This window comes from Drosophila persimilis, unplaced genomic scaffold (genome assembly GCF_003286085.1).
Source record: "Drosophila persimilis strain 14011-0111.01,24,50 unplaced genomic scaffold, DperRS2 tig00000606-arrow-arrow-pilon, whole genome shotgun sequence".
Taxonomy (NCBI): Eukaryota; Metazoa; Arthropoda; class Insecta; order Diptera; family Drosophilidae; genus Drosophila; species Drosophila persimilis.
Window position 1 is genome coordinate 2,135,103 of NW_020825324.1, and position 21,022 is coordinate 2,156,124.

The 21,022-nt window shown below is 45.0% G+C and overlaps 4 protein-coding genes across 4 annotated transcripts in view; 1 reads left to right on the plus strand and 3 right to left on the minus strand.

Annotated features, from left to right (window-relative positions):
- LOC6597210 overlaps positions 1–21,022 on the plus strand; it is a 62,153-nt gene that overhangs the window by 35,879 nt on the left and 5,252 nt on the right. The gene's annotated exons all lie outside the window — the stretch shown is intronic.
- On the minus strand, positions 6,787–8,835 carry LOC113566201 (protein regulator of cytokinesis 1-like). Its single transcript, XM_026990769.1, has one exon. The coding sequence runs from the start codon at positions 8,824–8,826 to the stop codon at positions 6,841–6,843; it is 1,986 nt and encodes a 661-aa protein (XP_026846570.1). The 5' UTR covers positions 8,827–8,835; the 3' UTR covers positions 6,787–6,840.
- LOC6597208 (protein regulator of cytokinesis 1) lies at positions 10,432–12,480 on the minus strand. The gene has a single exon (XM_002022580.2). It carries the CDS (start codon positions 12,469–12,471, stop codon positions 10,486–10,488), a length of 1,986 nt encoding a protein of 661 aa, XP_002022616.1. The 5' UTR covers positions 12,472–12,480; the 3' UTR covers positions 10,432–10,485.
- On the minus strand, positions 20,310–20,959 carry LOC6597209. The gene is made up of 2 exons (XM_002022581.2): positions 20,906–20,959; positions 20,310–20,856 (listed from the first exon to the last, which is right to left on the minus strand). Exons 1-2 carry the CDS (start codon positions 20,930–20,932, stop codon positions 20,371–20,373), a joined length of 513 nt encoding a protein of 170 aa, XP_002022617.2. The 5' UTR covers positions 20,933–20,959; the 3' UTR covers positions 20,310–20,370.

A 21,022-nucleotide genomic window follows, 5' to 3' on the forward strand; every position in this document is an offset into this window, starting at 1 on the left:
CTGTCTCTCGCTCTTTCGCCTGCTTGCGAGTAAAATGAGCGAAAAATAATGAAAATTAAGAAAACGTGCGGAGGGGCCAGGGCAGACGTAGTGTTGCGGCGGAAACGGGGACGCAGATGGGCAGCGGACCTTGAAGCTGTGGCATGTCACGGAACACACTCACACACACTTGCACGCGTGCACTAATGCTCACACACCTCACAGAGGGAGCACATACGCCTACGGTCAGAGCAATAGGTACCTACACTAGCATATCTTTTTTATATTGTTTCGAATTTTCGTATTTCCATTCTTATTTTAAATTCTTTCAATATACATTATAAATATATACACCGTAGGATACCCATTCCGCAGTCCAACTGGTTCAAGTTCTAGTAGCGACGACCAAACTGTACCGCATGCATCCCTGGGACTTGATCGAAGAAATTTGACACAAAATTAGGGTATTTAATAGATCATTGGTCATTGGTGTGCAGAACTGTTAAGCAACTGAGCAACAACAACAACTTGCTTGAACTGCGGCTCCCTGCCTACTTATTCGGGTTCGGCTACAGGTCCTTGTCGAGGCTCTATGTACTATGTGTGTACTTGCTTGGGCATTGATCATGTGTGAGAGCGTGAAACGAAGTCATTACTGGGATCTACTTTTATATCTTTACTTCTCCGACCACGACTTTCTTTCTTTCTTTCGCACGTCGACCTCCTTCCTTTGCTCAGTGTGGCCGTATATTCTGAATTGGTCCAGAGTGGCCGTACATTTATGGATTATTTATATTGGCTGATTAGAAGGTGCTACATCGCTACATCCACCTTACACCTTTGGAATATGTACACAATCCGATGGAAATTAATTGATTCTGCCAATGATAATTTCAGTTAAAGTTATTTACTTAAGAGTATTTTTTTGTTCACCATAGGTGTGCGTGCGTGTGCGTGTGTGTGCTGCAGAGCAATCAAATTGATTGGCTTGACAATTTGCGTTGCCAACAGGACATGTGGGACGTGGGACGTGGGATGTGGATGTGAATTTGGGTGACAGGTTCTACTCCCAAAAACTGCCGGAGAGCAATTAAAACTCAAATTATATTGCAAAAACATTACATACCTAATATATATTGTAATTTGATTGATTTTAATGAAGCTTGTTTTGTTTAAATTAGGAGAACCACAGCAGTTGATGTTTACTTTTGGGAGTGGTCGTTGTTCATTGGTTCATAATTCTGCAGTTCATTGGGAGACGAAGGACTAGATATCCATTGATCTATGGGCTAGAATAAACCCCATGAACCCCAAGAACCACCATAGAGCGACAGTCTTGTTCGTCTTGAGGTTCTCCAAGTAAGGTCGAATACTTTCCGCAAGGCCTCGTTTATAAAGTGCCTCAGGATCGGGCCGGCCAGGCATTACATTGTTTTGCTCTTCAGTGTTTTCTGCCTACAATCGTGGCTCACCTGAGGGGGATATAATGTTCTCTGGCTGCCCGCTCGCCATTTCCGTTGGCGGCATTCGCCATGGCCATAATTTATTGTTAGTTGGGACTCGGGAAAACAAAGTTTTGCATTTCATTCGCATGTATATTTTTTGAAAATTGAACTGTCAACAGCACAAACTGATTGCCCAGCAGGCGGAAAAGTGGGAAAACGTGGAAAAACGATGCAAAATACAGCGAAAGTAAAAGGCAACAAGCGGCCAAAGCGGAATGAGAGGAATGTACGCGTAATATGCAGGAAAGTTTTCCGCTTTTACATTTTCCATTTTCCATTGCATTCTCGTCCTCGCTCCTGTTCGATGGCCCAAGGCCGTGGCCGTGGCCTTGGCTGCGGCCGTGGCTGCCCAGCGGCTGTAAAATCAATTGGGGATAATCCAAGAAAAACAAATACTGTACATATATGCTCATAGCATGCACCTATGTATGTACGAGCCTTTAAATATATGCTTTCATTCCTTTGAGCTCTGATTTGGAATCGTGCAACGGATTACGGATGATCCAGGAGATGGAGCGCGCAGCCCAGCAACTGGAGGCCGCATCAGTGGTAGTCACTGTGTCTGCCCATACGGGAATAGTACCAGCCACCTCCAAATCCCGTCCACTACATCTCTATCTCACTCTTCCCACCAACCATCCGGCCGTTACATCTCGCTCACTCCACCAGGGGCTACCACTAGACGAGAACGCAGCAATGATTATGGGGTTGGAGTCTACTATATGTATGTGCCTACACGTATAGGTCTCTTCGAGTAACGTATTTAAAAACACCAAGGGATTGTTGGCCTCGTTAATCAGCCAGCAATCATTATTTGTCAATTAATATTTTATATTTTTGAGTGAATAATTCATCAACTTCTTCAAATCAGCGACACACTCTAACCCACAGCTACTACTAAGCTACATAAGCCTTATATAAGCCTTGTACATACAAATTTATGTATCTAAATTTGGAACTATATATCCTTTTGTAAGTGTATATTGTATGTGTATCCAAGGCGAGGCCAGTCAACTGTTGATTGAACATCTGCGTTGCCTTTTCATTTGCATATTTATATTCTTATATTCTTGTTGATTTTTCATCGCCCGGCCGGTTTTACTGTTCGCTGCTGTTTCCCTGGGTTTCCCTGGGTTTTTCTTTGCTTTTTCCCCTTTTCCCCGAGGAGAAAATTCTGCTTTTTTTGTGTGTTTCTGTCCATGTCTTAGGCAAACTTTGTCAATTGTTTTGCCACTTGATTTGCATAAGAAAATTGACATAAAAATTTGTCACCGCAGCGCAGCGCAGAGCAGAGCAGAGCAGAGCAGCTTGGCCTGGCTTACTGCCAAAAGTTTTGCTCTTGATTTTGTTGATTTTATTTTCCCCTGTGGCATTCGTTTCGTTTCGCTCATCCGTTTCGAAAGTTATCAAAAAGCATGAAAATTAATTAGCCAAAATTACACAATTTTCATGTATTTTTCATCCTCAGTTTTCAAAGCAATTAGCAGGCGTGTGCGTGTGCGTGTGTGTGTGCGTGTGTGTGTGCGTGTGCTGAGGTGAGTGTAAGTGAGCTCTTTGATGCTCGGCAAAAAACTTTCCTCCAACTTTGCCCCCATGACCGGGAAACAGGGAAACCGGGAAAGCCACTCCCCATCCCATTGCACTTTCTTTCTAATGTGTTCATCTAATTTATGGCTTCATAAAGCGGCAATTATCGAATTTCGGTCTAGAGCAGAAACTGGCTTACACTAGACCACACAAAAACACAAATGTATGTGTGTGTGTGTGTGTGTGTGTGTGTGTGTGCGGCAAAGGAATAAAATAAAGGCATCCACTTGAATGCTCCCACAGGCGAATGCCCGGAGGGCCTGATGAATTTGGTGTCCACTTGAGTGGGGGATATACCCGTGGAAGCTCTCCTCCGAGGGCCCCAATTTAAGTGCGAGACAGATTAAAGTGTCTACCTGACGGTGATGCCAATTTCAGAAGTATTTCAGAAAATTATTCACCTGGACAGAGAGACCCGTGACTGTACAAAACACTGTCAAAGGACACTTCAGGGCACTAGGGGATTTATTCGTTGTCTATGGAACTCGATTGCCCTTTTCCTTCTGTTGAAAAGAATTTTTGAAAACTTGAAACGAAATCTCACACCAATCAGGGGAATATTTTTGTAAAATGATTTCCATCCGACATTTTTTCACATCTCATTTACTGTGTCAATGTTCTCACCCAATCCTTTCGCCTGAACGGACACAGACAGACCTCTCGTGTGGGTGGAAGGGAGGCGCCAGGTTGCGCCCAAGAGAGCTTTGGCAGGCGTCCATTCTTTGATTTCCTCAAGGATATTGCCAGGGAAAATGGATTACATTTTGACGAAATTTGGCGGTTTCTAAGCTTTGGGAGGGTTGCTACCAACAAAGAGCTTTAAGAGTCAACAGCTGAAACCCCACCACCCCCCGCCTCCCTTTACCACCTTTGTGGGAACAAAGTCAAAGTCCCCCTCGTCCTCCCTCCCGTTTTCCTTTTGTGGCTTTAAGACAAATGACAAAAAAAAATTGTGTTCTTCGTATAAATGTTTGCCGCCAGTCGCTCGAACACACGCGCACCAATACGCACACGCAGGCACACCAATACACACGCATAACAACCTGGCGCTGCCACAGAGGCAAATGAGCGAAGGCAACGAATCTGTGCGCTTCCCAAGGAGTCCTTCAGTTGGACTTGGCGCTGGGAAACCCGCGAAAGTCCCCACCCATACCTTGTACCTGTAGCAATCCCAGGAACACGGCTTTATGGCAGGGTATTTGCACTTCCTGCGTGCCGTGCCTTACTGTTTTTGGGTCGTCAACGGACGAGGACAACAGCAACAGCAACAGCATGGCGAAGCCAAGGAGATGTCCTCGTCCCCTGTCGTCGTCGTCATGGCTTGTCCTCCAAAAAAGTTGGGCGCGCACAATATTTATTAAGCTTTTATTCAAGCCATCAAGCATTAGGGATAACGACGTCCCGTCGACGGCGACGTCGGCTGAGGCTGCTTCGGTGGCTTCTGGGAAAACCTTTTCTGCCTGCTGCCCCTGAATGATTCTGGCCTTACACCAGTGTGTGTTTCAAAGGCTTACAGGGAAAAGAGGGAGAGAGAATTATGTGTGCGCAAAGTCGTGGAAAACGTAGTCTACTTATTCGGGCACAAGGACCAATTGGCCATTAAGTATACGCCATGTGTTCGACGCAAAAGCATAAGCATTGACTAAATTCCAGATTAGAAAGCCGCTGAACACTCTCGCTCCCATCTACTGGAAATATTTATAGTTAGGCGACGAGATTCTTGGTAAACTTATCGCAGACTAGAGGTTGCTACTGGTTATGGAATAAGGAGTGGATAGAGGAAAGACATACGAAATTTGCATACAGAAAGAGTGTTTAAAACTTTATTTACTTCAGAGATTTTCAAACCAGAACCAGACTTGATAAGCAAGAAACATAACCATAAACAACCATTTAATCCATTAAGAGCCCATGCATAAGCGACTAAACTTTAGGAATTCTGGCGCCGAACTGGTGAAAGATATCTTGATAATTATTTTTGTTAAGTAAAGAGGACAAATGGTTATACAAGAAGAATTTTTAAACAGTATGATGTTTTCGTGGTTTAGCTAAAAAATTTCACCTAAAAGTAAAAATCACAAAAAAATAAAATTACGCTATCTTTAATAGAACTAAATTAATAAAAATATGCCCACAAAACTAGCCGCAAAATTGTGTATTTATTGTGCTCATGCTATATCTCAGGTATTCGCTTGGGTAGAACATTTTCGGATTGGTTCCTTGGGGAGCAAAATTCCATCAAAATCGTACAAGCCGTTTAGGAGCTTGCGAATTCAATTCCCATTTACAATACCGGGTACAGACGAGCAATTTAAATGCACTTGAGAGGCCACAGGATGCAGGCCAGAGGACGAGACCCTAGCTGCTGCTGAAATGCGAACTGCTGGGCGTAGGAAATCACTGAATTCAATTTGAGCTATTTCCTGTGTTTTCGAAAGGTGCTCGACGAGAGCCATCTCATCCGCTCCGCTATTCCCAAAATTAAAATCTGCTTAGAAGGCCAAACAAATCGGAAGAAAATAAAGAAGCGATTGTCATGGAACGGGAAGGCTGGCTCTTCAAAGTCGGACTGAGAGGAAGTGGGGGGCAGGGCGGAGACCTGGCTGTTGACAACGTGGATACCCTGCCCGGCCGATGGCCTGCCCTTTGCCTCCTGCCTTTCTGCCTTCATTGTGCGCTTTTCCAATTGAATTTTTCAATTCAAATTGAAATTAATATTCGCTTTGAGCATATCAATATACACGAACACACATGCAGCCAAATATACTCCTATATGTGTGTGTGTCTGTACGTATATCTGGCCGGGATTAGTCCTCGGCTCCTTCCCGCCCCCTGGGCGGCTCTTCAGCGGGAAAATCAATAAAGGAACCCAAACGAAAGGCAACCAACGACAAAACTCTCTTCTCTTTTTTTTATGAACACTTCTCGGTCACAAATTAATAAAAAATGTTAAAAAAAGAAACAAAAAAAAACAAAAAATGAAAAGGAAAACTTGATCGATTTTTATGCCGGGAACATTCGTGCTCCGCCGAGTCGATTCGCACAGCATAAAAAGAACTCGTATTAGGCAAATTAAGATAAACAAAATAGGATTTATATGGGGGCCATAAAGAACAGTTCAGGCCGGGATCAGCCAGGGACATGGCATTTACGACAACCATTTGATTTACTCAAAGGAGGCTCGTGACTGAGTCAAAGCCAAATTTTAAATTGACAATGGGCCCATAAAAACCCGGCCAGTAATCGGAGTACGAGTACACAGAAAGGGAAGCCGAAGCGAACCGAAATGAAATGAAAGCTCAAATGGAAGCGGAATCAGAAAAATAAACGGATATGGAAACGAGCAGCGACCGGATGGGGTTAAAGGCACCAACCTCATCTAATAAATGCAATCATCATCATCAAATTATACATCATTCCATGAGCTGACGTCAAGTGCACTGGAAATAGAGGAAAGCTCTTCATCAGCAGAATACTCCGAATAATCGAAATTATTATTAAAGTTCCTTTCGAGCATACAAAGGATTTCTATCAATTGTTTTCCTCAGGCAGATATTCCGATTTAGTTTTGAAAACGCAAAAATTGATGCTCCCGCTTTCGAGAGACGCATAATTTTTCCGTTTGTGTGGTTCGGTTGTCCTTCTTGAAGATAATTCAATTTTTATTGGGCAACATCGAAAATAAATGAAACAGAGATAAACAGATAAAGGTGCAACAAATAAAATCAAACATAAAACGCAAATAAAAATTTGAAAACATAGGTAAATTTTAGTAGTAATATCGTGGATTCGGCCACATGCGACTTTTACGTGGCGACGGGAGCTTCAATTGATTGCCAAATCGAGGCTTCTCCTCCTGATTGACCGCCTGCTTTGACGGTGTGCTGGCGGCCGACGCCACCGAATTGTGGTTTACGAGGACATTGCGAATTCGTGGCACAGCCACGCGAGTGCGCTGACGCTGAGCCCCGCCGACGGGCAGCACTGAGCGACTCGTGGGCACAAATTCGTCATAGGAGATCCCGGCTTGGCGGTCATTTTCAGTGGTCTCATCGGTCATATACTCGGAATCGCTGGGCGATCTTGTATCCGGCTTCTTGTTCGAGCGTGTGCCAAGGCTGCGTCTGCCCAATCCCCCGCTGCGACACAATGTGTTGTCCAGGAAGCGGACCTGCTTTAGTGGCGACTTGGAGGCCATCAGCTTGGCTGCTGATGGATTCAGCCGCTTGTGCAGATTTCCAGTGCTCTTGGTCATATTGGGAGTGATCAGCTGGATTGTTGGGGTCTTGCGCAACGACATTGAGGACATGTTCTTCAAAGTTCGGGGCGTGCGTGGGGCCGTTGAACCGGCAGTCGCCGGTGGCATCCCCAATTTGCTGCTGCTGCCCGTCTTCGTGGTGGGCGGGGCCTTCTTGGGGACCGAGCTCTGCTTGGCCTGGCGATAGTTCTCCCATTCGCCAGCCATCAGCTCCAGTATGTCCTCGCCATAAACCAGAAACGAGCCATGCGATTTCACCTCATAGGCGTGCACCAGTTCAGTTATCTGCTGCTCAGTCTTGGGCAGCTTCGAGGTGATGGCCTTGCGTTCCTTTTCCTCTTTAAGGAGCTGGGCGCCACGATTGTTGAAACGATTCGGCTCAATGGCCTTTGCCTCTAGAGCCTGCATGCGGGACCAAAGCTCTTCACGGCTCTCGTATAGATCGAAAATCTCCTTGTTGCACGTGTAGAAGCTCTTCAGATCATCCAGCTCCAGCTCGTGCAGCTCCAACAGGTCTTCGCTGTAATAATTATTGTAGAAATTGGAGAAGCGATTGCGCTCCTGCTGGCTCTTGAGCGTTAGATCCCACCACTTGCTTATCTCGACGCGCCGCTGCTCGATGAACGTCTTGAGGGTCTGGCTGCGCAGTGCCTGGCAGCGCTGCAGCTCCGAATGGAGGATGGCATAGGTGCGCTGCGTATTCTCGGTGCACTCGCGCACTCGTCGCATGGCGCTCTCGTCCGTCTCCTGGAGGCGATCCCACAGCACGTAGATCTTCTCGCGCATGTCATGGATTTTGGAGCGCAGCTCCTGGATCTGCTCGGCATAACTGTTGCGCATCTGCCGCAGCCGCTCTAGTGTCTCTGGTGTTAGATTGTGGCTCAGATCGTTCAGTAGGCGATCCTCTGCATCGGTCTGGGGCACCAGCTCGAGCATCCTCATGTCATGCTTGATGTCCTTGCGCAGCTGGTCCAGCTCCGTCTGGCGCACTGCGCGCTGAGAGCGCAGGTAGTCGAGATGGTCGCGAAAGCCGTCCATCTCATCGGGCAGGGGCAGCGGGTCCGCCAGTAGAGGGAGCGGCAGTGCGCCCAGCTTTTCGCAGAGCTGCTCCTGCTGGAGCAGGAGCTCCCCGATCTCCGCCCGACGTTTCGAGAGCTCCTCGCGCAGATGCTCAATGCTTTTGTCCAGCTTCAGCTGCCATATGATCAGTGGCACACCGTCGGGCCTCTGACCAATGTCCACCGTCTCATGGAGGAGTTTTGTGAGGTCGCTGGCCTCGGCTCGGAGTGCGGCTATGTTATCCAGGAGGGCCGTCTGCTGCTCCCGCGACTCAGTCAGCACATCCGTATAGAAGATATCCGCGTGCGCCTTGAGTTTTTGTAGATAGTCCTCGCATCTCTTCGGCTCGAACATGAGGGACCACATTGAATGGAGCTGCTCCACATGCTCGCCAGTCATCTCAAGGATCTCTCCCTTAATGGAGGTTGGGTCAGCCATAATAGATAGATAGATAAGTTACGGAACAATAATTGGAACAAATTGTGTGCTTGATTTTTTTGTTCTTGAAAATTATTTTTGAAAATTTTGTGTGCTTGATTTACCTCAAGCCTCAAAGCACAAAACAAGTTGATTCTGATTGACGTGCGGAAAAAGAAACACCTACTATATATGGCAAATAAGTTCCTTCAAGGCTTTCCAGTTGTAAAGATAATTTAGGATGAGAAATGTGTTTACTAAAGCAGAATGCCACCGCACAGACGCGAATGACGCCAGACAAAATTTCAGTAAATTTTCAAAACAACAAAACAAATCTTAATTGCAATAAAAAAAAAAATAGATGATCTAATGAAGCATTAACATATAACTGACACCATTTTTAGGGCAGTTTAGCTTTTGTTTTCTTTATATATACTTTTTGAGCCCAACCTCAAGTTTGGTTCTGAAATAATGAGTCTGGAATGGCGTTTTCGTGATAACAGTGGACGCAGCCCGATTCGGTTATCAATACTTCATCGGGTGTTACACATAACAGAGGTTTTTGAGCGCGCAATAACAGGACATGCGCTTAACAGAACTGAATTGTGCGCTTAACAGCATTTAATTGTGCGCTTAACAGCACTTAATTGAGTGTTTAACAGAACACGAGAAAATGCGACTAAAATTTGCGAAAATGGGAGCACCTTAAACGGAACGTTTTGGCTGAAAACGCAAAACCAAGTGAAAAACAGAGCCTGCCAATAAAGCGCTTTTAGTTCCATGAATGAGCGTTAATCAGGATTGTTCCGCTGACATAGTCCTCTGCTAGATAAATGTACTTGTTGATTTTTTGACTATAACTTTTTCTGATAGACTTGTGGCTCCAGAAATGTGTAATTTATTTGTGTTCAGGCCTTAACTTTTCAATCCTGTAAAGGAGTTCTGTAAATGCAGCTGCCAATCGGCTCTCAAAATTGTTCAGCTTAAGCTCTGATTTTTCGTTTGCTTCCTGCTCCAGATCTCTTCAGCCGGAAGTGCACAACATTAAGAGAGAGAGCCACAGTATTGGCCAACACGGTGCACTGGTTGGGAGCGAGAATAACTTCCGGCCGACTAGCGAGAGTTTGAGAAAGGGAGAGAGAGGGAAATGTAGCTTTTCTTGAATGATTGAACCTGTTTGTCCATCGCCATCGCCCCATGCCTAATGCACGCGACTGGGCCGGTCTGGTGTGGGCTGTACTCTGCATTTAATCATGGATTAGACCGAAAGTTTTCCCCCCTACACCTCATCTAATAAATGCAATCATCATCATCAAATTATACATCATTCCATGAGCTGACGTCAAGTGCACTGGAAATAGAGGAAAGCTCTTCATCAGCAGAATACTCCGAATAATCGAAATTATTATTAAAGTTCCTTTCGAGCATACAAAGGATTTCTATCAATTGTTTTCCTCAGGCAGATATTCCGATTTAGTTTTGAAAACGCAAAAATTGATGCTCCCGCTTTCGAGAGACGCATAATTTTTCCGTTTGTGTGGTTCGGTTGTCCTTCTTGAAGATAATTCAATTTTTATTGGGCAACATCGAAAATAAATGAAACAGAGATAAACAGATAAAGGTGCAACAAATAAAATCAAACATAAAACGCAAATAAAAATTTGAAAACATAGGTAAATTTTAGTAGTAATATCGTGGATTCGGCCACATGCGACTTTTACGTGGCGACGGGAGCTTCAATTGATTGCCAAATCGAGGCTTCTCCTCCTGATTGACCGCCTGCTTTGACGGTGTGCTGGCGGCCGACGCCACCGAATTGTGGTTTACGAGGACATTGCGAATTCGTGGCACAGCCACGCGAGTGCGCTGACGCTGAGCCCCGCCGACGGGCAGCACTGAGCGACTCGTGGGCACAAATTCGTCATAGGAGATCCCGGCTTGGCGGTCATTTTCAGTGGTCTCATCGGTCATATACTCGGAATCGCTGGGCGATCTTGTATCCGGCTTCTTGTTCGAGCGTGTGCCAAGGCTGCGTCTGCCCAATCCCCCGCTGCGACACAATGTGTTGTCCAGGAAGCGGACCTGCTTTAGTGGCGACTTGGAGGCCATCAGCTTGGCTGCTGATGGATTCAGCCGCTTGTGCAGATTTCCAGTGCTCTTGGTCATATTGGGAGTGATCAGCTGGATTGTTGGGGTCTTGCGCAACGACATTGAGGACATGTTCTTCAAAGTTCGGGGCGTGCGTGGGGCCGTTGAACCGGCAGTCGCCGGTGGCATCCCCAATTTGCTGCTGCTGCCCGTCTTCGTGGTGGGCGGGGCCTTCTTGGGGACCGAGCTCTGCTTGGCCTGGCGATAGTTCTCCCATTCGCCAGCCATCAGCTCCAGTATGTCCTCGCCATAAACCAGAAACGAGCCATGCGATTTCACCTCATAGGCGTGCACCAGTTCAGTTATCTGCTGCTCAGTCTTGGGCAGCTTCGAGGTGATGGCCTTGCGTTCCTTTTCCTCTTTAAGGAGCTGGGCGCCACGATTGTTGAAACGATTCGGCTCAATGGCCTTTGCCTCTAGAGCCTGCATGCGGGACCAAAGCTCTTCACGGCTCTCGTATAGATCGAAAATCTCCTTGTTGCACGTGTAGAAGCTCTTCAGATCATCCAGCTCCAGCTCGTGCAGCTCCAACAGGTCTTCGCTGTAATAATTATTGTAGAAATTGGAGAAGCGATTGCGCTCCTGCTGGCTCTTGAGCGTTAGATCCCACCACTTGCTTATCTCGACGCGCCGCTGCTCGATGAACGTCTTGAGGGTCTGGCTGCGCAGTGCCTGGCAGCGCTGCAGCTCCGAATGGAGGATGGCATAGGTGCGCTGCGTATTCTCGGTGCACTCGCGCACTCGTCGCATGGCGCTCTCGTCCGTCTCCTGGAGGCGATCCCACAGCACGTAGATCTTCTCGCGCATGTCATGGATTTTGGAGCGCAGCTCCTGGATCTGCTCGGCATAACTGTTGCGCATCTGCCGCAGCCGCTCTAGTGTCTCTGGTGTTAGATTGTGGCTCAGATCGTTCAGTAGGCGATCCTCTGCATCGGTCTGGGGCACCAGCTCGAGCATCCTCATGTCATGCTTGATGTCCTTGCGCAGCTGGTCCAGCTCCGTCTGGCGCACTGCGCGCTGAGAGCGCAGGTAGTCGAGATGGTCGCGAAAGCCGTCCATCTCATCGGGCAGGGGCAGCGGGTCCGCCAGTAGAGGGAGCGGCAGTGCGCCCAGCTTTTCGCAGAGCTGCTCCTGCTGGAGCAGGAGCTCCCCGATCTCCGCCCGACGTTTCGAGAGCTCCTCGCGCAGATGCTCAATGCTTTTGTCCAGCTTCAGCTGCCATATGATCAGTGGCACACCGTCGGGCCTCTGACCAATGTCCACCGTCTCATGGAGGAGTTTTGTGAGGTCGCTGGCCTCGGCTCGGAGTGCGGCTATGTTATCCAGGAGGGCCGTCTGCTGCTCCCGCGACTCAGTCAGCACATCCGTATAGAAGATATCCGCGTGCGCCTTGAGTTTTTGTAGATAGTCCTCGCATCTCTTCGGCTCGAACATGAGGGACCACATTGAATGGAGCTGCTCCACATGCTCGCCAGTCATCTCAAGGATCTCTCCCTTAATGGAGGTTGGGTCAGCCATAATAGATAGATAGATAAGTTACGGAACAATAATTGGAACAAATTGTGTGCTTGATTTTTTTGTTCTTGAAAATTATTTTTGAAAATTTTGTGTGCTTGATTTACCTCAAGCCTCAAAGCACAAAACAAGTTGATTCTGATTGACGTGCGGAAAAAGAAACACCTACTATATATGGCAAATAAGTTCCTTCAAGGCTTTCCAGTTGTAAAGATAATTTAGGATGAGAAATGTGTTTACTAAAGCAGAATGCCACCGCACAGACGCGAATGACGCCAGACAAAATTTCAGTAAATTTTCAAAACAACAAAACAAATCTTAATTGCAATAAAAAAAAAAATAGATGATCTAATGAAGCATTAACATATAACTGACACCATTTTTAGGGCAGTTTAGCTTTTGTTTTCTTTATATATACTTTTTGAGCCCAACCTCAAGTTTGGTTCTGAAATAATGAGTCTGGAATGGCGTTTTCGTGATAACAGTGGACGCAGCCCGATTCGGTTATCAATACTTCATCGGGTGTTACACATAACAGAGGTTTTTGAGCGCGCAATAACAGGACATGCGCTTAACAGAACTGAATTGTGCGCTTAACAGCATTTAATTGTGCGCTTAACAGCACTTAATTGAGTGTTTAACAGAACACGAGAAAATGCGACTAAAATTTGCGAAAATGGGAGCACCTTAAACGGAACGTTTTGGCTGAAAACGCAAAACCAAGTGAAAAACAGAGCCTGCCAATAAAGCGCTTTTAGTTCCATGAATGAGCGTTAATCAGGATTGTTCCGCTGACATAGTCCTCTGCTAGATAAATGTACTTGTTGATTTTTTGACTATAACTTTTTCTGATAGACTTGTGGCTCCAGAAATGTGTAATTTATTTGTGTTCAGGCCTTAACTTTTCAATCCTGTAAAGGAGTTCTGTAAATGCAGCTGCCAATCGGCTCTCAAAATTGTTCAGCTTAAGCTCTGATTTTTCGTTTGCTTCCTGCTCCAGATCTCTTCAGCCGGAAGTGCACAACATTAAGAGAGAGAGCCACAGTATTGGCCAACACGGTGCACTGGTTGGGAGCGAGAATAACTTCCGGCCGACTAGCGAGAGTTTGAGAAAGGGAGAGAGAGGGAAATGTAGCTTTTCTTGAATGATTGAACCTGTTTGTCCATCGCCATCGCCCCATGCCTAATGCACGCGACTGGGCCGGTCTGGTGTGGGCTGTACTCTGCATTTAATCATGGATTAGACCGAAAGTTTTCCCCCCTACACCCCCTTATAATGAGTTCTGAGCCCAAGGACTCTCGAGGCTTTACAATGACTCTGGCAGGAGCGGGTGAGCGACAGGGAAGGACAAAACAAGTTGGCTCTGCAAGTTTTTGAGTGCTAAAAGTTTTTCGTTTATCTCTCTCTCTCGTGTCTCCATGCCACTGCCAATGCCACTGCCACAGCCAATGCCAATGCCACAGCCAATGCCAATGCCAATGCCAATGCCAATGCCGTGTGCAGTTTTGCTTGTTGCCCTTAATTATGCCGTTGTTTTCCTCAAATTGGAAAACTGCAGATACTCCACTCCGCCCAGGGGAGTGCGGGGCCCTGCCAGCTTCCAGATCCTTTGTTCGAGCAGGAGACTCGACGTCAGCCTTCTTTTGTCTTTCTCGCTAACTATTTCCCATCAGCTTCAATTATTGGCTGACAATTGGATTGAAAGAAAATGGAAATTTAATTGAGTTTTCGGCCATTGTATTTTGTTGGCTTTTTGTGCATTTCGTTACACGGATGAGCAAAGGCCAGCCAGTTCCCAGTTCCCTTCTGCATTCTGCATTATTTTGTGAGTGGCCAAAGGGCAACTGTGTAACCATGTTTAGAGTATCCCTAATTAGCTGAGCTCAGCTCACTCAGACGTACGAGGATTACGCCTCAATAATGCTGCTATATTCGAGCCAACGAATGCCGAAGTAATCGATGATAAATACGAGTATTTAGAACAAATTTTGTCAGTAAAGATTTTGAAAACAATAAGTCTCCGTCTGGAAACATTTCTTCCTCATGGATGTTCGATGTTTGCTTAGAGGACGAATCTCTGAGGGCCAGGCTTTATACTCCACTTGGCCATAACTTCGTACATCCCTCTCGTATTTATTAGAGGACATCAGACATTGTCATCTAGGAATCATTTGCAGCGCAACCACGTGCAGGCAATCCAGCAAAATCATTGCTCAATCGTTTATTAAAAGGCAGAGCAGGCAGGAGCAGGGCTAAAATGAAGTCAGCGGGAGAGCATCTCATCAGTGTTCCCACTGGAAGGAAAAGAATGGAATGTCACTTCCTCTTGGCTGTGGGGCTTAAGATAATCGCATGATACGTGAACTTAGCTGGAGTCTAATTACGTGAGAAGACAATGGCTTTGATACCTTGTAGTAGTTCAGAACTCATAACAAATGCGGTCAAGTGCTTGATTTATTATAAAATCACTCTAAGATAGGGCCAAACTTTCGTTAAGGCCATATATATTTCTATGTTCTGCCGACTCCGTAAAGATTGGTCCATAAGTAGTGAAAATAGTTCATGAATAGCTTCCCTTTTGTGGGTAATTTTCGAGCTGAGACTCCGATAGGTAGCGCACTGTTCCCGAAATTTATGCAAATATATTCAAGCCATAGGTGAGGCTTTAATTGCATCCTCTCTGTGTGGCAAAATGTTTTGGCTACTGAACTGTGCGATAATTGCCATCAGGTAATTATAAATTGCATTGTTTCCCTGCCCCAGGCGGACATTACAAAAAGCAATGAATATTCATGCACTGTTTGTTTATTTGCTAAATAAATATTTCATTGGCCAATTATTCCGAGTCAGTTGGCCGACCAATGGCATGTGATAAGAGCCCTGCCGCCAGTGGAGACAAGTCCACGATGTCATCACGGCCAGACAAGTGAATCAAGAGTCGCATGTATGGAAATTGGCATCGAACTATCCCGGAGAGGGGCAGAGCCAGAGCCAGAGCCAGAGAGAGAGCCAGAGCCGGAGGGGCGGATAAATCAGAGTCAAAACGATAAATGACCAACCATTCATATAGGAATCACATTGTTCCATTGATTGATATGAATGGCCGCAGAATGTGTATAAATGGCACACACGAACACGGGCACGAGCCCCAGCATGTGTCTAAATACAAGTATATCGGAAAGAATAATGTTTCGGATACGCATACAACATGTAGGCAATATAAACAGGCCATGAATTTCCTTCGGTGGCTGTAAATCTCCCCGACAGCAACGGAAGGCAAAATAAAGCAAAGGAGAGGAAAGCAAAGCATTGCTTGTGTATTTCTTTGGTTCTAAGCTGGTATTTTTTGGTATTCTTTGGTATTTTAGCAGAAATAAATGGGCTATAATAGAATATGGCAGGTATCATATACATATCAAGAATATTTTTAATATTTTTTTAATAAAACCTTTTATTTTAAATTTTTTAATTTGTAAAATAATAATTAAAAATAACTCTTTAAATGAACAAATCGAAAATAAGTGCTATTTCCTAACTTTTATATGCAAATTAATATTTACGTATTATTGTGCATATTTTGCAAATTAAAAACATGAATTAAAAATGATTTATATTATATGAAAATATGTATATTTTGAAGTAAATTTTAGCTATTTATAACATATATAATTAAAATTAACAGAAATAGAAATAGCATCCAGTGGAACCTACTTTTATACTTGATTTATATTTTTATGTTGTATTGGAGTTTAACCTTTTTTTGGTATATCTATCCGAGAGATCGAGAATGAATACTCTTCTTGCGCAGGACTATTATCTGTTAGATTTAAGAGTAAATTATTATCGTGGTTGAGAAGTCCTTGCATGTATTTTGTATTAAATTTATTTATTTCTTCATTAATCATTAATCGAGTAGTAATACCCAATCGTAATAATACTTTTTGGGTGACATTTAAAGGTCTGTATTGGAGTACAATTCAGTTTGAAAAATAGTTGCCATTCCCAAAGAACTGTGTCCTGGAGTCCAACTGTCGATTCATAAATATTTGTCAATGTAATTATTCGTTTCGTTCGGTGGTTCGTTCGTCCGTGCAAAATCCGCTTAAATGTAATAAAAATAAATTTAAATTGAAATACGCGTTGGCCGACCAGACCGACGGGATTCTGTCGGGTTTATAAACATAGACAAACTTTGGGGGTTGGAATCGGGAAACGGGACCGCCAAGGGACGGTTGGGCGTGGGATCTGGGTGGGGGGGTTTTGGTGTGGGTTTGGGTTTTGGTTGTTTTGAGTCTGATTGTCCGTATCGCAGCCCATCTCCATCCCCGCTGGTCCATTGGGGGTTTCGCATTTAGGGTCACAATCCCCCCCACAGGCACAGGACAGGGGACAGGGGGCAGGGGACAGAGGGCACAGGACACACAGTCCTAGTCCCAGTGCTGGTGGCTGTTCTTTTATAATTAAACCATTTTGAAGTTGATTGCGTTCACAATCCGATGGCGTCGCTGGAGCGCTTCTCTCGTATTTCACCGATAAATCAAATTTAAATGTTTGAGTGATACTCAAATTGACTGCCTGCCCCCCCTGCCGGCCTACCTGTGCGTCCCCCACACACGCGCAAAAATGTCGAAGGCCTCATTGGGAATTGGCATTGGAATCTGTATTTTTTTGTTGGTTTTTTGAGCCAAAAGAAGGGCAGGGCCTGTTGGGCTTGGGACGTATTTTTAATGTTATTTAAATACATAATAAATCCGTTATTTAAATTCGCTTTCAAGTGGCCCCAAAGTGGCGCGAAAGGCGGAGCTGGGGGTCGCGGATGGGCGTTTTGAAAGGTCTGGGCCCTGGAATTATTCACAGATCGAAAAACCGACTTTAAATCATAAAAAACCACTACGCTTCGGTTAGTGGTAAATGAAAAGCTTCATAATCTTCTTATTAAAGCCGTGGTTTTGCCTTGTTCTGGATTATTCATTATTCAGTTGTTTAGTTTCATTATCAGCTAACAACCGCAAGCCCACAATTAATTCACTAAAGGGGCTCTGAAACTGTTTCCAAAACATTTCAAAACTTCTGCCATACCGTGACAGCTCTCTATCGCTGCTTTTCATCTATTTTCGTGACTTACGAACACTGGTCATGTATGCTGGGAGCTGGAAATGATCGATTGTTATCGATAACTGGTTGCGCGTGTTGGAAAAAACATTTTGCCGCGAATTTTGCTGTCTGCAGCACTATCTCCAAACCAGTCCGCGGAGGGCAAAGACATGATCATGTTCCACCACTCTTTAAGTCCTGCGCTGCCACCAATTTTATAGCAGCTCGATTCCGTATTAGAGCTCAATATATACCTCTCACTGCTCTCTTTTTCCAAAAGGTATTTATGGCTGGTCTCACACTCTTCAATTCAGTAACAGATCCCCAAGCGTTTCCCTACCCGTCTTTATTGCGTTGTTCAACACTGAAGTGCAGAGCGAAGAGCTCTCACCCTCTCTCTGGGGCTCTCTGTCACTTTCTCTTTGCTTTCTCTCTGACTTTTGTATCAGACCTTAGAGGCGGGCTGTCTGTCATTCCACGAAGACGAATTGTACCTAGTCCAAAAAAATTACGCTTGGAATTTATGCCCCGAGGGCAACAGCAGCTCTCCTCCTCCGCCTATCTGTCTCTTCCTGCTCCGCTCTATCAGCATAACTGTAGGCAAAAGAGAAAGAGAAGGAGGAAGAGAGGGAGAGGGAGCTCCACGGAACGTTGTTGGGGCTTGTCAATTTTCATTTTCATTTTCATCGCGAGAACAGCCAAAGAGAAATTTAAATGAGTTGCTTTTTTCCATCGCTCCACCGTACTTTTTTTCCTTCTGTGTGTTGGCAATTCCTTTTGTTGTTTACGGTTCTTCAGGCTTAAGTTTTTGGGAGTGTCTGTGTGTGTGTGTGTCAGAGGGAACTTTGGCTTTTTTGCTAATTACAATCTGCTCACTACGCTGTGATGGAGAAGGTGTGGGGAGCGGATGGGAGATGTTCAATTCAATTCGATCCGAAATCGAATGAAATCGTAGCAAATCGCCTTCGGTGGCTATTAATAGACGCTCATTATTGGCATTTTTGGCATTGGACAAAGTCACACTCGAACTTACACAAACACACACGCACACATACATATGTATATGTTGTGCGGGTGGGCAGTGGGTGGGCGTCAATCCAATTGCCAGCTACCGTTCCCTGGCGAGAGCTGAATCAGTTACTTTCTCTTTTGGAGACGGCAACGTGATTCATTCGCTAAAGGACACAATCCCCCCAAAATGAGTGAAGATACTCGTGGTATTCGTGATTTGCTTGGAGCTCAAAATATTGCAACACATTCGATATTCCATCTCGGGCTTAAGCCTTGCCAGTCGGTACGTTTGAGTCGATGCATGCGTGCCTCGACACTAAGATAAGCGGTACTCAATAAATAAGTATACTCAATATAAATATTTGCAGCCTTTAAAATCGGTTTAAAACCAAAAGAACAAAAATATCGCATAAACAAAATAAGTCCAGGAAGTCCCAATCAGCTGCCAGAGACGCCGCAAAGGACAAATCGTATCCCATTCGTAATTGTCACGCTGTCGTCTCTAGCTCGAAGGTCTCATTACGATGGTGTCATCTTCTCGGCCTCACAGTCACGAACGACATCACGAAAAAACAGAAATCTCTTTAAGGGCCAGAAGGAAGGAACCAAACGGAAGAAAAAATCGTTTCCCCTTTGTGATTTTGATGTGCCTAATGCTTAATAACAATTTCATTTACATTTTCGGCACATTTCACTTCTGCCGCTGCACAGTGGGGCGGAGAGAGAGAGAAAGGGAGAGGGCCAGGGCTTTCAAATATCGAGAATACCCGACCATTGACCATTTTTCCAGTAAGCCGGAATTTACCCCTTTTTTTATGCACTCACTGCCTCGTTCAGGTCGAATAAAAAGTAAACTATGTGAAGTATGTTTTCTGTTTTGGTGTCTTTTTGTAGGTGTATTTATTGTTGACATTGTTCAATAAAAGTTCAATAAGAATCCAATAAAAAAAGATTTTTCAAACTATTTATTTTTTGAGTATTTTTTAAATTTGATAAGAATTAAGAACTGGCATAAAGCCAATTTTAAGGATAAAATGTTTGTAAAAAACCATTAAGTTACAAATCAAATTCAAAATAAATTATGAAACATTTTGCAACAAAGTTAAGGTTTAAAAATCAATTGAAAAGCTTTCTGGTTATCGTAGAATAATGTACTCCTGGAGACTACATTTTGGAAGTTTTTCCTTTCAAAGACAGTTTGATTCATGAAAATATTCGTTCAGAAGGCCCCACTGTGCGAGGAGTCAGCTGAATATTCCACCCCCCAGAAGGTACATTTTTCGTAAGCCTCCTACGGGGGGAGCTACGGTGGGGCTACGGAGAATATGCTGGTGTAGGTTCGCTATTGTTCTGCAAAACTCGAAAGGGTTTTACTTTTACACATTTTGTATATATTTTTTGCTCTGTTTCATTTTGAATTCAATTGAGTTAATTGAGCCATTTGGGGCTGTTTGTTTTTCGTCTGTTTTGCCAGTCTCGCAGGACATTCGCTTTGTGCGAAATATACGAAATACATAGGGAATACTGAACAAGGACTAATTAAAACGTGAAAGGGAAATGGAAATGGAAAAGATAAACAGACAGGTGAACACTCGGGGCCACAATTCAGTTTTGGTTGGTGAAAAGCTCTTGGAACCGCACAGAACTTTGCACAGAGAGATACCATTTCAATCGTAAACTATTCTTAAGAATATTTAACAGATTTCATCACCCAAAAATAAAAACGAAGCCGCTCTTTAAAAGCCTGCATAATTGCTCCCTTTATTTGAAAGATCTCCAGATTCTGGCGTCAGAGACTAGAGGGCCTTCTTTTCAATGATGATGATTAGCTCCCAAACGACCTCGACGAAGCCGTATGTGACAAAGTTGAGCTTGTACCAGCCATCGGGCAAGTACTGGGGGAATGAATCGGTACTTATCTGGCACTTATCGTAATTGAATGTCTGGGCCGCCAGCACCGTAAGTTCCCCGGTGAACTGGGGCAAATTCGAGCAGGAGGCGACACTCTCCATGATCATGTCCTTGTAGAAGCTGTTCATGGCCGCAAAGATTCCCTGGCGTTGCAGCGAGTAGGGCTGCAGCTTGTAGTTGGCCCCCCCGTCCGGGCTGCGATAGGCGAGAACTTCCACCTCCAGGTCGTCGGGCACCTGCACGCCAATAAACAGGGATCCACTCAGGGCGAACTCCGCCCGACCGATGCGCTCGATGCGTGTGTCGGCCTTCACGATGCTCTCGTTGCTGCTATGACTGCTGGTCTCTTTCAGTGTGTAGGTCCAGGACTTCTGAAGAGCGGATTTTAGTCTCATTGGCTTACCCTTCCTTGCCACTCACCGGCCTGCTGTGGAGCGACGCCGCCATCGAAATGCTGACAGCCAGCAGAGCCAGCAATGTCCAGTACCACATGGTTGTGCCTCTGGTCTGAGTTCGTACTGCATTCCATTCGAGGCT

Excerpts from the sequence above, each read along its gene's own strand:
- LOC113566201 (XM_026990769.1), bottom strand. The coding sequence starts at position 8,826 with ATGGCTGACCCAACCTCCATTAAGGGAGAGATCCTTGAGATGACTGGC.
- LOC6597209 (XM_002022581.2), bottom strand. The coding sequence starts at position 20,932 with ATGGCGGCGTCGCTCCACAGCAGGCCG. Across the intron at positions 20,857-20,905 it reads CGTCGCTCCACAGCAGGCCG|AAGTCCTGGACCTACACACT; the intron begins GTGAGTGGCAAG and ends TCCGCTCTTCAG.
- LOC6597208 (XM_002022580.2), bottom strand. The coding sequence starts at position 12,471 with ATGGCTGACCCAACCTCCATTAAGGGAGAGATCCTTGAGATGACTGGC.